At 34.7% G+C, this 14,778-nt stretch overlaps 1 protein-coding gene across 1 annotated transcript; it reads left to right on the forward strand.

Moving 5' to 3' along the window:
* Nucleotides 1-526: 526 nt before the first annotated feature.
* On the forward strand, nucleotides 527-13,979 carry LOC100375069 (protein-glucosylgalactosylhydroxylysine glucosidase-like). The gene is made up of 9 exons (XM_085504646.1): nucleotides 527-555; nucleotides 793-917; nucleotides 3,094-3,204; nucleotides 3,512-3,740; nucleotides 3,847-4,661; nucleotides 4,920-5,135; nucleotides 5,219-5,448; nucleotides 7,029-7,326; nucleotides 13,798-13,979. The coding sequence occupies exons 1-9, from the start codon at nucleotides 527-529 to the stop codon at nucleotides 13,977-13,979; spliced, it is 2,235 nt and encodes a 744-aa protein (XP_085360772.1).
* Nucleotides 13,980-14,778: the final 799 nt, after the last annotated feature.

Consider the following 14,778-nt stretch of genomic DNA (forward strand, 5'->3'; position numbering starts at 1 on the left):
AAAATTATTTTGATAGGACAAAATTATTTTGATAAATGACGTCACTGTATTAGGACTTCCTTTGAAACTGTAACAGCTGAAACGCCAGGAAACGGTCATCTGCTGCTATGATTACTAGTATTTTGCTATGAACTTCGCGGTATTTACTACTGTTGCCTATTTTCTCTGCATCCTACATGCATGGAAAGACATCTATTTGTACATTTCTCTTAAAAAAACATACACATGTATCTGAAGTAGACGACATTTTCGCTTTAAGAAAGTATTCAACAAGTTATCGAAGATACCTTTTCACGTAACGTCATATTACCCTCGTTCGACCTGAAGAAAATGGCTGCCACGGTTACGTGTGGCCCGGAGCACTATCGATGGTGTTATATGAGAAAATATTCTGCTTTTGTTGACTTTTATGTATACGTTTGTGTTACGCAATTCCATGTCGATAACAATCCTGCTATCTGAAAATAACAAATTTAATGACACAAAATATATCAGAGATGATTAAAATACCATCATAAAGACCACTATGGAACCACAGCTAGCATTGTTAGCATTGTAAATTATCCAAACTTTTAGATATCATATTCTAATATACTAGTATAAGGCTTAATTAATGGTATAAATAAATCAAATCGCATGCAAATTTGGGTTAATGATTATTCCACTGTACGGTTTTGGAGGTGATTAATCTGTGAACAATTTTATTTTACGATAAAGCATAAATATAGCAGAGGTTTGACGGCTATGATACACACTTAAGTTCATAGTTTATTATTAGCTTTGTAATTTCAGGTTGCCAATGCATAGAAATAAAAGTATTGATATGAGATATATGCCAACTATTGGAAATGGACACGTAGCTCATTTGGTAGGAAGTGACGCCATCTACATGAACGGACTGTACAACGGAGAGGGAGGTATGATTTTATTACGCGGCGCATGCGCGTGCGTTCTGCACTTTCATTGGCCATGGACTGTCACATGTAACACGAGAGAGCATGAGGGGGGTAGACGTGATGTTCAATGTGTTTTTGTGGCGAGAAAAACATCTAGAACTTACTAAATAAATGTCCAGGTATTGTGTAGAAGAGTGCTTACCAATGTGTAGTTACTGTAACAATACATTGTCATTTTTAATAATAAAACGCGAGGGAGTCGTTACCTGTGCATGCGACAGACGGCCAAAGCATGTCGTTGTTAACAAGCGTCTACCCATGAGCCTTTGCGTTTTTAGTATGCGGTGCTATCGTCACTTGGGTCTCAATTTCCGCGCATGCGCAGGTGACGACCCCGCTGTTTTAAAGATTGACAATTGTAGTCATTGTTTACTTTCTCTTATTTCCCTATATGTGTCAGCTGACCGATGTATTCATGAACGATTGTAGTAGAAATGATTGTTTCACCACAGAAAACAGTGAAATTTATAATCTGCAATGCATGGCGGGAAATGGTCTCTCACGTTTTTCATTTCGATGTTTTTCAAAAAGCACAATCTTCTAAATCCCGAATGCAACAAATAACACAACAAAATTAATATATATATATATAATACAATAATTCCTTAACCTTATAATCAACGTATTACTATGTCTTTTAAACATTGGTTATTTATGTCTGTAGAATCAGAGGTGACAAAACGGTTAAAAATCTACATTTTCTTCCGCAAATTTCAAGGTGTAATACACATGCAACAATACAGAACAATTTGTTCCTTATATATATATATATATATATATATATATATATATATATATATATATATATATATATATATATATATATATATATATATATATATATATATATATATATATTGAATACGTAGAAAAGATACCATAAGTCTTTTGGGGGTAAACAAAGTTTTGACTTTGAGTTTGTTTATGTTTGGTCTCAATACACAAGTAGCTGCTGTGTAGCCTGGCGTGTTTCAAAGTGAAACCGTCGGCGAGGGCGCAATAACTATCGCCTACCACGTCAGGCTAGCAGGCATCAACATGTAGTCAATAACTAAGCTTTCTAGTCTTACCAAAATGTTATCCAACAAGCTTTGCGTCCATCCTACCACTGATATGGAATTAGTTATTTTGAATTATGAGGACTACGAATTCCAAATTTATCATTTATTTTTAATTTTAGACGTGTGCACAGATAATACGACTATGTATATATACCTTATTACTTATGTTCTGATCAAACTTAGTTGGTCTATTTTTCTTAAGTAAAACTTCTATGTGTTTATCTTAACGATATATCTATCTACAGCTTATCGATCAAAAAGATTGCTTCGTTATCGGGCTAGACTATAAATGTTCTGTTTCCGACGACACGGACGTGTTCCTAACATACATTTACGTCACCAGTGCGTGACTAATTGGGAATGTGTATTAGTATTAGAGGACGCATTTTCAAGTCTGAAGTTAACGTCTACGAGCGTTCACTGAACTCTACTGGGATCTTGGGACTATCATGAGATATTTGATAGTTAGGATTGCGCAGACTATGAGAAATGTTTTATAAATTGTTAATGTTCAGCGCGTCCTAACGCTGGTGATTCAAGTTGTTTTCGTTTCCAATTTGATTGTGTTTGAATTTCCATAGCTAGCGCTTTCGAAAGGATTTTGAAATTGTCAACTTTTATATATAATACACTCTGATAGACTAAAGATTGAAAATAACTGGATTCTGGATAACTGGTGAATTCACGGGGATTTGTTCCTGTGTCAAATTACTGTGGGTCGCAGTAATTCGAAAAAAGGCAGCATCCTGACAATTCTTCGTGTTTTTTTTAAAGCGGGAGGGTCGTCACCTGCGCACGCGCGGGAATTGAGTCCTAAGCGACGATAACAAAACAGGCTAAAACCGCAAAGGCTCATGGGTAGACGCTTGTTTATAAACAATGACACGCTATGGCCATCTGACGCATGCGCAGGTGACGACTCCCCGCTTTAAGTTCCCCGATGTAGGCAAATTCAGACCAACAAATAATTGACCAAAGATCCCAATAAAACCCAATGAATATTGTCAGATTGTAACTTTAATGTGATTCATCAAGGTGGTGGCTAGTTGAACACGCATATATATATTTTCTTGTAGCTGCAAGTCATCGTGCCAGGATATCAGCACGTAATGCAATTACAGTTACATTTAATGACGAAGAACTTGCAAACTTGGCGACACGGTCTTACACTTTGGATATGTCTCAGGGTAAGCTTATTGCCATTGTAACGTACCATGATATCGATGTTGTTGGAAACAAGAGCGAACTATGAACACGTCTCGATAATGACCTAATCTAGATTGACAATGATGAAGTAGTTTGTAGTGCACAATCACCATCACCGACGAATTTGGGGGTATATTGTGCTGCTTCGATCGGCATCTTCTGCTTGTTAAGCTCTTTCATAAAACGTCAGACGTGCCATGGCTAACACAGTTATATTACTGACGGTCACGTGAATAGGAAGTGACCAATCAAAATAATAATAATGGTCACGATTGTTTAACTTTCTAGGACTGTGGAAGGACATATTGGAAATTGATGACAAGATTAGAATCACTACATATCTTTACGCTCACCAGTTCTATAGCCGAATATTTGTTAGCCAAGTGAAGGTTGAACGACTCGGACCTAGCAGGAACCGAATTTTATTGGATATAACTAAAATACCCTCAAGTGCCATAATCAGTGATGACGTAAGAGAAACTTCTAGCGAGGAACTTGAAGTCGGCGGTGATTCTTGGTAAAACATAACTTTTGTTTACCGTGACATGTAGTACATTTTAAATTTGTAGTATTATGAAATTTAATAGTTCTTATACTGATCTTACAAATAATTCTTAATGCAGGCGACGAGTTGGAAACACAAAGTACCCGGAAGTTAAAGGTCAAGACACCACCCCAGTATATATATATTACAATGACATTCCCGATGATTTTTACTACGACGACACATATACCGTATGGAAAACGTACTTAGTCGCCGTGGATACTGATGATGATGTTGCTAGAAAAGACTTCGTTGACGCCGAAGATCTGTTACGTGGTGCCGACATTCATGGACATGAAACTTTTTTTAATAACCATACCGAAGCTTGGAAGGAAATCTGGAACAAAGGACGCATTGAGGTCGATGATGAAATGATTGGAATTGCTGCCACCAGTAGCTTGTACTACCTTATGAGTTCGTTGCCAGTTCTTGGTGAAACTAACTCACCAAAAGGCCAATTTTACGGTGTTAGCCCTTGCGGGCTCGCTCATGGCGCAGCTGGAGAGAACCTGCAGGGTCACGTGTTGTCCGATATGGAGATTTTCATGTTCCCCGCTATATTGATGTTTCACCCAACCACAGCAAAAAGTATGTTGTCTGCTAGACATTTCCAGCGAGACGCCGCAAGCGAGCAGGCTTCCCAGGCCGGTTATTCTGGTACCCGGTTCCCTTACGAGTCGGCAAGCAGTGGTTTTGAGTTGACACAGGATGATAAATCAAAAAAGAAAGAGTATGTCACAAGTGACGTAGCGTTCGCTGCTAGACAATACCTTTCAGCTACCCGTGACGTCACTTGGTTGAACAGTTGGGGTAGGGAATTTATGTACGACATGGCAGATTACTGGCAAAGCAGGGCCACGTACTCTAAACATCTTGGGGCATATGTAATAAACGGTAAGTTAATAGTTTAATTAAATAAACAATAATTTACCAGTATTAGTTTATTTGTTAGTTGTTAGCTAAATCGGTTGGTCAGCCACTCACTCATCACTTATTGATTGATTGACTGATTGAATAACTGATTGGTTGATTGATTGATTTATTTATTTATTTATTTATTGATTGATTGACTAACTAACTAACTGACTGGCTGGCTGGCTGGCTGGCTGGCTGACTGACTGACTGACCGACTGACTAACTTATATTATACAGATGTATATGGGCCAGATGACTACCCTTCGAGTTCCGTGGATAATTCTGTGTATACCAACATCGGTGCAAGTCAGGCCATTCTGTACGCGGATTACGCGAACTGCCTGGCTGGTCAGAGTGATCTACCTAGCGACTGGATGGAAATATCCAATGAAATGGTTGAAATTTTTGATTTTGAAGAACAATACCACCCAGAATACCAAGGATACGAGAAAGGTATGTTTCGTCGAGCATGACCATAATGAATTATATATATTTCTGCTTTTGTTAAGTATCCTAACAATTGAAACCTCTTTTAGATACACCTGTGAACCAGGCAGACACAATCATGGTCGGATATCCTTACCAGTGGGAAATGACAAAAGAAGTATTTGCTAACGACCTGGATATATACAATGATGTGACGGCAATAGCGCCACCTACGACGTGGGCGATGTTTGCTATTGGATATATGGAAGTGGACAAGAAACTGGATGCTGACAGTCATTTTTCAAAGTTGCTTGATAATTACATTCGACCACCATTCCAAGTAGGTTTATACGCATGTGAATTTATATCTAACGTTCAGTATGTCAAGAGAATGTTCAACACAATTTTGGCACACGAGAGATTCTATACGCCTTTCCTAAAAAATAATAAAGTTGTAGCTTGATGATCCGTATAGTATGGCATCAAGTCACGTCTCCCGTAGCAACGTAGCGCTTCCATTGAAGGGCTCATACCACTAATTGAATTTCCATAGACGACAATGTTAACATATGACGAGATTGCTATATGAAAATGACGAAGAAAGTTGAAAATATGGCTCAAAAATGGGAAATCAACATGCCAGTAATCAACCATATGAAAAAAACTAACATGTTGGCCAGCTCAAACTCTTGCAAATCTCAGGTAAACAAGACACACCTACTGTATTTGGATTGCACCAAGAGAAATCACTGGAAAAACACCAAGATTAGAACATCCATTAACACACAGAATAAACCCACAGGTACACAGCCGCTAAGTAGTAAACAAAAGACCACATGTTGGTCTCACCTCTGACCCAGGTGATTACGCCCTCAAACAGGGAGCACCTGAGAAAAATAATATTTAAAAAATTTCATTGGTTCTTGCTGGGCATTTAAATTGAGGGCTACGAGCAGCCATTGGTTAATTAGTGGCATGAGACCTGAACACCTCCCCGGAAGTCAGAGGTACGACGTTTCGCATGCGCGCGTATACCGGATATGTGGGGGTGCAACGTAAAAATGCACGCGTGATACCGTGCTTATGGAGGTACCAATCGACGTCACAAAAAATTCCCTTTTACCGAATATCAGCAGATCGACATGTTGGTATTAGTCGCCGTTTGTTTTTGCGTCTTTCTGAAACCCGGTTTAGATACACCAAGGAATGTTGTCCATGACGAAATAGGTGGCGCGAAGGTCGTCCAAAACTTCGATATCGTTTTGATATGTAGTCGTCCATCAACGAAGATAAAGTTTTTGAAAGATTTTATATCGAGCGACTACACAACTAAATACAACTACCGGTTTCACCATATACGTTTGACGTCACAGAAACTCCACATCACGAATTGAAGAAACTTATATGTATTTTTAAAATTGCTGCGAGCAACGTCACGGTCTTGTTGTTTCGAAGTGTGCCAATTGTCGCCACCTAGTACTTTGTCGTCAGAACAACGTCACTGTCTTGACTAGTACTTATCATCGGAACAAAGTCAGCATTTTGTGATAAAATGCAAAGAATAACACTTACTAAAGTGTTCATGTATGCAAATCATGAGAATAGTAAAGCTACTGTTTTATTAAAATAAACAAATTTTATTTATACAAACTTACTGAGACCCTGCTCATATCTTAGTACAACCACACGTTCATAGCGGTAAATATCATCTGCATTACATACGAGGGCCGTGCAGAAATGTGCAGGGGTCTTGTTCATATAGTCTGAAATATGATTACCATGGTAACACGCGCTGGTAACTTTTGCTTTTGTAGTAGGTATAATTCGTCGAAGGTTTTAATTTCGTCTGTCGCTTTAATATCGCCCTCAAAGTGGATTCTGATTTTCGCTTGTTTTTATTTTTTATAATGATTGTCATAGATCTGGACCGACGAGATGTTAGGCATGGGATTGGTCAATTATGTGAGCGCAATGGGTGCGTACCTCCAAACTCTCATATATGGTTATGGTGGATTTAGACTTCATTATGAGCAATTGGATTTCAACCCAGTACTACCCTTAAACGTTAATACTATGAAGTTTGTGGGACTGGAATTTATGGGAAGCGAGTTTGACTTTGAATATGATGAAACTTCTATCAAGATTGAAGTCACTTCAGTTGGTGATATTGCTGTCAAAGTTACCACTGGTTCAGGAAGGGAATACTCATTCAGCGATGGTATGTTTGTTCATACCTGTTTACACTTTTTTAAAAATATGGGGGGAAAAAACAAAATAAAATCAATTTTTACGCTAGCTGGCGCACTTTATATGAAGTGACGTTTGATCCGTTCTCTCCATTAAACTTTTAGATATTATAATATCACGGTTTGAGTCAACGCACATCAAGTTTTGTCTGTCACGTTAAATGTTATTTATTTGTGTCTATGTAAAAGCACTGTTGACATGTGTTATGTTATTTGTATGTGACTATGTAGAACCACTGTCGACATGTTTTATGTTATGTGTATGTATCTAACCACTGTTGGCATGTTTTATGTTATTTGTATGTATCTATGTAAAACCACTATTGACATGTTTTATGTGACTATATAAAACCACTGTTGACATGTTTTATGTTATTTGTATGTGTCTATGTAAAACCACTGTTGACATGTTTTATGTTATTTGTATGTGTCTATGTAAAGCCACTGTTGGCATGTTTTATGTTATTTGTATGTGTCTATGTAAAACCACTGTTGACATGTTTTATGTGACTAAAACAACTGTTGAAATGTTTATGCAATGTGTATGTGTCTATGTAAAGCCACTGTTGGCATGTTTTATGTTATTTGTATGTGTCTATGTAAAACCACTGTTGACATGTTTTATGTGACTATGTAAAACCACTGTTGACATGTTTTATGTTATTTGTATGTGTCTATGTAAAACCACTGTTGACATGTTTTATGCAATGTGTTTGTGTCTATGTAAAGCCACTGTTGACATGTTTTATGTTATTTGTATGTGTCTATGTAAAACCACTGTTGACATGTTTTATGTGATTATGTAAAACAACTGTTGAAATGTTTATGCAATGTGTATGTGTCTATGTAAAACCACTGTTGACATGTTTTATGTTATTTGTATGTGTCTATGTAAAACCACTGTTGACATGTTTTATGTGACTATGTAAAACAACTGTTGAAATGTTTATGCAATGTGTATGTGTCTATGTAAAGCCACTGTTGACATGTTTTATGTTATTTGTATGTGTCTATGTAATACCACTGTTGACATGTTTTATGTGACTATGTAAAACAACTGTTGAAATGTTTATGCAATGTGTATGTGTCTATGTAAAACCACTGTTGACATGTTTTATGTGACTATGTAAAACAACTGTTGAAATGTTTATGCAATGTGTATGTGTCTATGTAAAGCCACTGTTGACATGTTTTATGTTATTTGTATGTGTCTATGTAAAACCACTGTTGACATGTTTTATGTGACTATGTAAAACAACTGTTGAAATGTTTATGCAATGTGTATGTGTCTATGTAAAACCACTGTTGACATGTTTTATGTTATTTGTATGTGTCTATGTAAAACCACTGTTGACATATTTTATGTGACTATGTAAAACAACTGTTGAAATGTTTATGCAATGTGTATGTATCTATGTAAAGCCACTGTTGGCATGTTTTATGTTATTTGTATGTGTCTATGTAAAACCACTGTTGACATGTTTTATGTGACTATGTAAAACAACTGTTGACATGTTTATGCAATGTGTATGTGTCTATGTAAAGCCACTGTTGGCATGTTTTATGTTATTTGTATGTGTCTATGTAAAACCACTGTTGACATGTTTTATGTGACTATGTAAAACAACTGTTGAAATGTTTATGCAATGTGTATGTGTCTATGTAAAGCCACTGTTGGCAAGTTTTATGTTATTTGTATGTGTCTATGTAAAACTACTGTTGACATGTTTTATGTGACTATGTAAAATCACTGTTGACATGTTTTATGTGACTATGTAAAACAACTGTTGAAATGTTTATGCAATGTGTATGTGTCTATGTAAAGCCACTGTTGACATGTTTTATGTTATTTGTATGTGTCTATGTACAACCACTGTTGACATGTTTTATGTGACTATATAAAACCACTGTTGACATGTTTTATGTTATCTGTATGTGTCTATGTAAAGCCACTGTTGACATGTTTTATGTGACTATGTAAAACCACTGTTGACATGTTTTATGTTATTTGTATGTGTCTATGTAAAACCACTGTTGACATGTTTTATGTGACTATGTAAAACAACTGTTGAAATTTTTATGCAATGTGTATATGTCTATGTAAAGCCACTGTTGACATGTTTTATGTTATTTGTATGTGTCTATGTAAAATCCATGTTGGCATGTTTTATGTTATTTATTTGTGTCCATGTAAAAGCACTGTTGACATGTGTTATGTTATTTGTATGTGACTATGTAGAACCACTGTCGACATGTTTTATGTTATATGTATGTATCTAACCACTGTTGGCATGTTTTATGTTATTTGTATGTATCTATGTAAAACCACTATTGACATGTTTTATGTGACTATATAAAACCACTGTTGACATGTTTTATGTTATTTGTATGTGTCTATGTAAAACCACTGTTGACATGTTTTATGTGACTATGTAAAACAACTGTTGAAATGTTTATGCAATGTGTATGTGTCTATGTAAAACCACTGTTGACATGTTTTATGTTATTTGTATGTGTCTATATAAAACCACTGTTGACATGTTTTATGTGACTATGTAAAACAACTGTTGACATGTTTATGCAATGTGTATGTGTCTATGTAAAGCCACTGTTGGCATGTTTTATGTTATTTGTATGTGTCTATGTAAAACCACTGTTGACATGTTTTATGTGACTAAAACAACTGTTGAAATGTTTATGCAATGTGTATGTGTCTATGTAAAGCCACTGTTGGCATGTTTTATGTTATTTGTATGTGTCTATGTAAAACCACTGTTGACATGTTTTATGTGACTATGTAAAACCACTGTTGACATGTTTTATGTTATTTGTATGTGTCTATGTAAAACCACTGTTGACATGTTTTATGCAATGTGTTTGTGTCTATGTAAAGCCACTGTTGACATGTTTTATGTTATTTGTATGTGTCTATGTAAAACCACTGTTGACATGTTTTATGTGACTATGTAAAACCACTGTTGACATGTTTTATGTTATTTGTATGTGTCTATGTAAAACCACTGTTGACATGTTTTATGCAATGTGTTTGTGTCTATGTAAAGCCACTGTTGACATGTTTTATGTTATTTGTATGTGTCTATGTAAAACCACTGTTGACATGTTTTATGTGACTATGTAAAACAACTGTTGAAATGTTTATGCAATGTGTATGTGTCTATGTAAAACCACTGTTGACATGTTTTATGTTATTTGTATGTGTCTATGTAAAACCACTGTTGACATGTTTTATGTGACTATGTAAAACAACTGTTGAAATGTTTATGCAATGTGTATGTGTCTATGTAAAGCCACTGTTGACATGTTTTATGTTATTTGTATGTGTCTATGTAATACCACTGTTGACATGTTTTATGTGACTATGTAAAACAACTGTTGAAATGTTTATGCAATGTGTATGTGTCTATGTAAAACCACTGTTGACATGTTTTATGTTATTTGTATGTGTCTATGTAAAACCACTGTTGACATATTTTATGTGACTATGTAAAACAACTGTTGAAATGTTTATGCAATGTGTATGTATCTATGTAAAGCCACTGTTGGCATGTTTTATGTTATTTGTATGTGTCTATGTAAAACCACTGTTGACATGTTTTATGTGACTATGTAAAACAACTGTTGAAATGTTTATGCAATGTGTATGTGTCTATGTAAAGCCACTGTTGACATGTTTTATGTTATTTGTATGTGTCTATGTAAAACCACTGTTGACATGTTTTATGTGACTATGTAAAACAACTGTTGAAATGTTTATGCAATGTGTATGTGTCTATGTAAAACCACTGTTGACATGTTTTATGTTATTTGTATGTGTCTATGTAAAACCACTGTTGACATATTTTATGTGACTATGTAAAACAACTGTTGAAATGTTTATGCAATGTGTATGTATCTATGTAAAGCCACTGTTGGCATGTTTTATGTTATTTGTATGTGTCTATGTAATACCACTGTTGACATGTTTTATGTGACTATGTAAAACAACTGTTGAAATGTTTATGCAATGTGTATGTGTCTATGTAAAACCACTGTTGACATGTTTTATGTTATTTGTATGTGTCTATGTAAAACCACTGTTGACATATTTTATGTGACTATGTAAAACAACTGTTGAAATGTTTATGCAATGTGTATGTATCTATGTAAAGCCACTGTTGGCATGTTTTATGTTATTTGTATGTGTCTATGTAAAACCACTGTTGACATGTTTTATGTGACTATGTAAAACAACTGTTGACATGTTTATGCAATGTGTATGTGTCTATGTAAAGCCACTGTTGGCATGTTTTATGTTATTTGTATGTGTCTATGTAAAACCACTGTTGACATGTTTTATGTGACTATGTAAAACAACTGTTGAAATGTTTATGCAATGTGTATGTGTCTATGTAAAGCCACTGTTGGCATGTTTTATGTTATTTGTATGTGTCTATGTAAAACTACTGTTGACATGTTTTATGTGACTATGTAAAATCACTGTTGACATGTTTTATGTGACTATGTAAAACAACTGTTGAAATGTTTATGCAATGTGTATGTGTCCATGTAAAGCCACTGTTGGCATGTTTTATGTTATTTGTATGTGTCTATGTACAACCACTGTTGACATGTTTTATGTGACTATGTAAAATCACTGTTGACATGTTTTATGTGACTATGTAAAACAACTGTTGAAATGTTTATGCAATGGGTATGTGTCTATGTAAAGCCACTGTTGACATGTTTTATGTTATTTGTATGTGTCTATGTAAAATCCATGTTGGCATGTTTTATGTTATTTGTCTGTGTCTATGTAAAACCACTGTTGACATGTTTTATGTGACTATGTAAAACCACTGTTGACATGTTTTATGTGACTATGTAAAACAACTGTTGAAATGTTTATGCAATGTGTATGTGTCTATGTAAAGCCACTGCTGACATGTTTTATGTTATTTGTATGTGTCTATGTAAAACCACTGTTGACATGTTTTATGTTATTTATATGTGTCTATGTAAAACCACTGTTGACATGTTTTATGTGACTATGTAAAACCACTGTTGACATGTTTTATGTTATTTGTATGTGTCTATGTAAAACCACTGTTTACATGTTTTATGTGACTATGTAAAACAATTGTTGAAATGTTTATGTTATTTGTATGTGTCTATGTTTAGCCACTGTTGACATGTTTTATGTGACTATGTAAAACCACTGTTGACATGTTTTATGTTATTTGTATGTGTCTATGTAAAACCACTGTTGACATGTTTTCTGTTATTTGTATGTGTCTATGTAAAACCACTGTTGACATGTTTTATGTGTCTATGTAAAACCACTGTTGACATGTTTATGTTATTTGTATGTGTCTATGTAAAACCACTGTTGACATGTTTTCTGTTGTTTTATGTGTCTATGTAAAACCACGGTTGACATGTTTTATGTTATTTGTATGTGTCTATGTAAAACCACTGCTGACACGTTTTATGTGTCTATGTAAAACCACTGTTGACATGTTTTATGTGACTATGTAAAACCACTGTTGACATGTTTTATGTTGGTTGTATGTGTCTATGTAAAACCACCGTTGACATGTTTTCTGTTATTTGTATGTGACTATGTAAAACCACTGTTGACATGTTTTATGTGACTATGTAAAACTACTGTTGACATGTTTTATGTTAGTTGTATGTGTCTATGTAAAACCACTGTTGACATGTTTTCTGTTATTTGTATGTGACTATGTAAAACCACTGCTGACGTGTTTTCTGTTATTTGTATGTGACTATGTAAAACCACTGTTGACATGTTTTATGTGAATATGTAAAATCACTGTTGAAATGTTTTATGTTATTTGTATGTGACTATGTAAAACAACTGTTGATATGTTTTATGTTATTTGTATGTGACTATGTAAAACTACTGTTGACATGTTTTCTGTTATTTGAATTTGTCTGTGCACAGCCAGTGTGACAATAATGTGTTCGTGTGTTACTGTTTATGTTATTTGTATGTGACTATGTAAAACCACTGATGCTATGTTTTCTGTTATTTGTATGTGACTATGTAAAACCACTGATGACATGTTTTCTGTTTTCTGAATTTGTCTATGTAAAACCACTGATGCTCAGTTTTCTGTTATTTGTATGTGTCTATGTAAAACTACTGTTGACATGTTTTATGTTATTTGTATGTGACTATGTAAAACCACTGTTGACATGTTTATGTAATGTGTATGTGACTATGTAAAACCACTGTTGACATGTTTTATATTATCTGAATTTGTCTGTCCACAGCCAGGGTGACAATAATGTGTTCGTGTGTTACTGTTTACTTATGTTATATAATTTGTGTGTATTAGTGAGTATCGGCGTCATACTTATTAAGTAATTGTAATACTCATATCCATTTTTTATATTATTATTTTTTTTTCATATTACAGATGAATTAATATCATTCGATCGACAGAATGGTACGATATCGAGCACCAGTACGGAATGTTCTCTTCCTCCTCACCAGGGCAAACTAGCGTCAACTGGTTCCAACTATCGAACGGAATCCTTCTCTAAGACTATTTTGATAGAGTTGTTGGCTTTATTGTTTGTGAGGCCAAACTTGCACTAACAGTGACGTTTCTTGAACTGCTTCCCTGTTTCTATATACACAACTAAGCTTGGTAGTAAAGTACTAGATATGTTTGTTATTAAATATGAATAGAATAGGGGAAACTATAATATGACGCTTCACTTCATTTCAGGTAGACGCCTTTTTTTAATCGCATGACAATGTTAATTGGTTTATTATGTAAAATGAGAAACCGCCATTTTGAGAAACTTGTCCTAATATTTTCCAAAAATCGCTAATTTATTCCAGTTTCATAGAACATAATGAATAATTTCATTTTTTTACACATGAAACCCGGCAATCCATTAATCACAATATATAATTTGTCTGCCTGTGTCACCATATTTGAGATATGACTTAATATTTCTGTCATATGAACCAATGGTAAAAGCATTATACCGACAAAATGGCCACTACCCACTTAAATACATCTTCTCAAAAATTAGGCTGGTTACCCTTAACTATTTTAATATCCAATAAATAAATTCTGGGTATTTGCATTTTTTAGTATGCTATGTATCGATTTATACATTTTTAAATACATGTTTTCAGTGTTTTGCGTATTTTCTTCAAAAACATAAACGGATTACTAAAGTGTCTTTGTGTTTGCACCGCAGTCGTGTCGTCCCATTCCAAATAATGGAAGACGACTACGAAGTTCAAATTTTTAAAAACTTTTAAGCCAATCACGTCAATATTTTTTACGGATGTGTTATGTTGACCAATCAACATAATGGAAACAATATAGTGCATATTGATATATTACTTCCTACGATCATGTCCGTGTGTTATACGGTTT

This window comes from Saccoglossus kowalevskii, chromosome 10 (assembly GCF_978046115.1).
Source record: "Saccoglossus kowalevskii chromosome 10, keSacKowa6.1, whole genome shotgun sequence".
Lineage (NCBI taxonomy): Eukaryota > Metazoa > Hemichordata > Enteropneusta > Harrimaniidae > Saccoglossus > Saccoglossus kowalevskii.

Coding starts and splice junctions, on each gene's coding strand:
- LOC100375069 (XM_085504646.1), top strand. CDS start 527: ATGGAACCACAGCTAGCATTGTTAGCATT. Junction 4,662..4,919: donor TGGGGCATATGTAATAAACG/GTAAGTTAATAG, acceptor TATATTATACAG/ATGTATATGGGCCAGATGAC. Junction 5,449..7,028: donor ACATTCGACCACCATTCCAA/GTAGGTTTATAC, acceptor TGATTGTCATAG/ATCTGGACCGACGAGATGTT.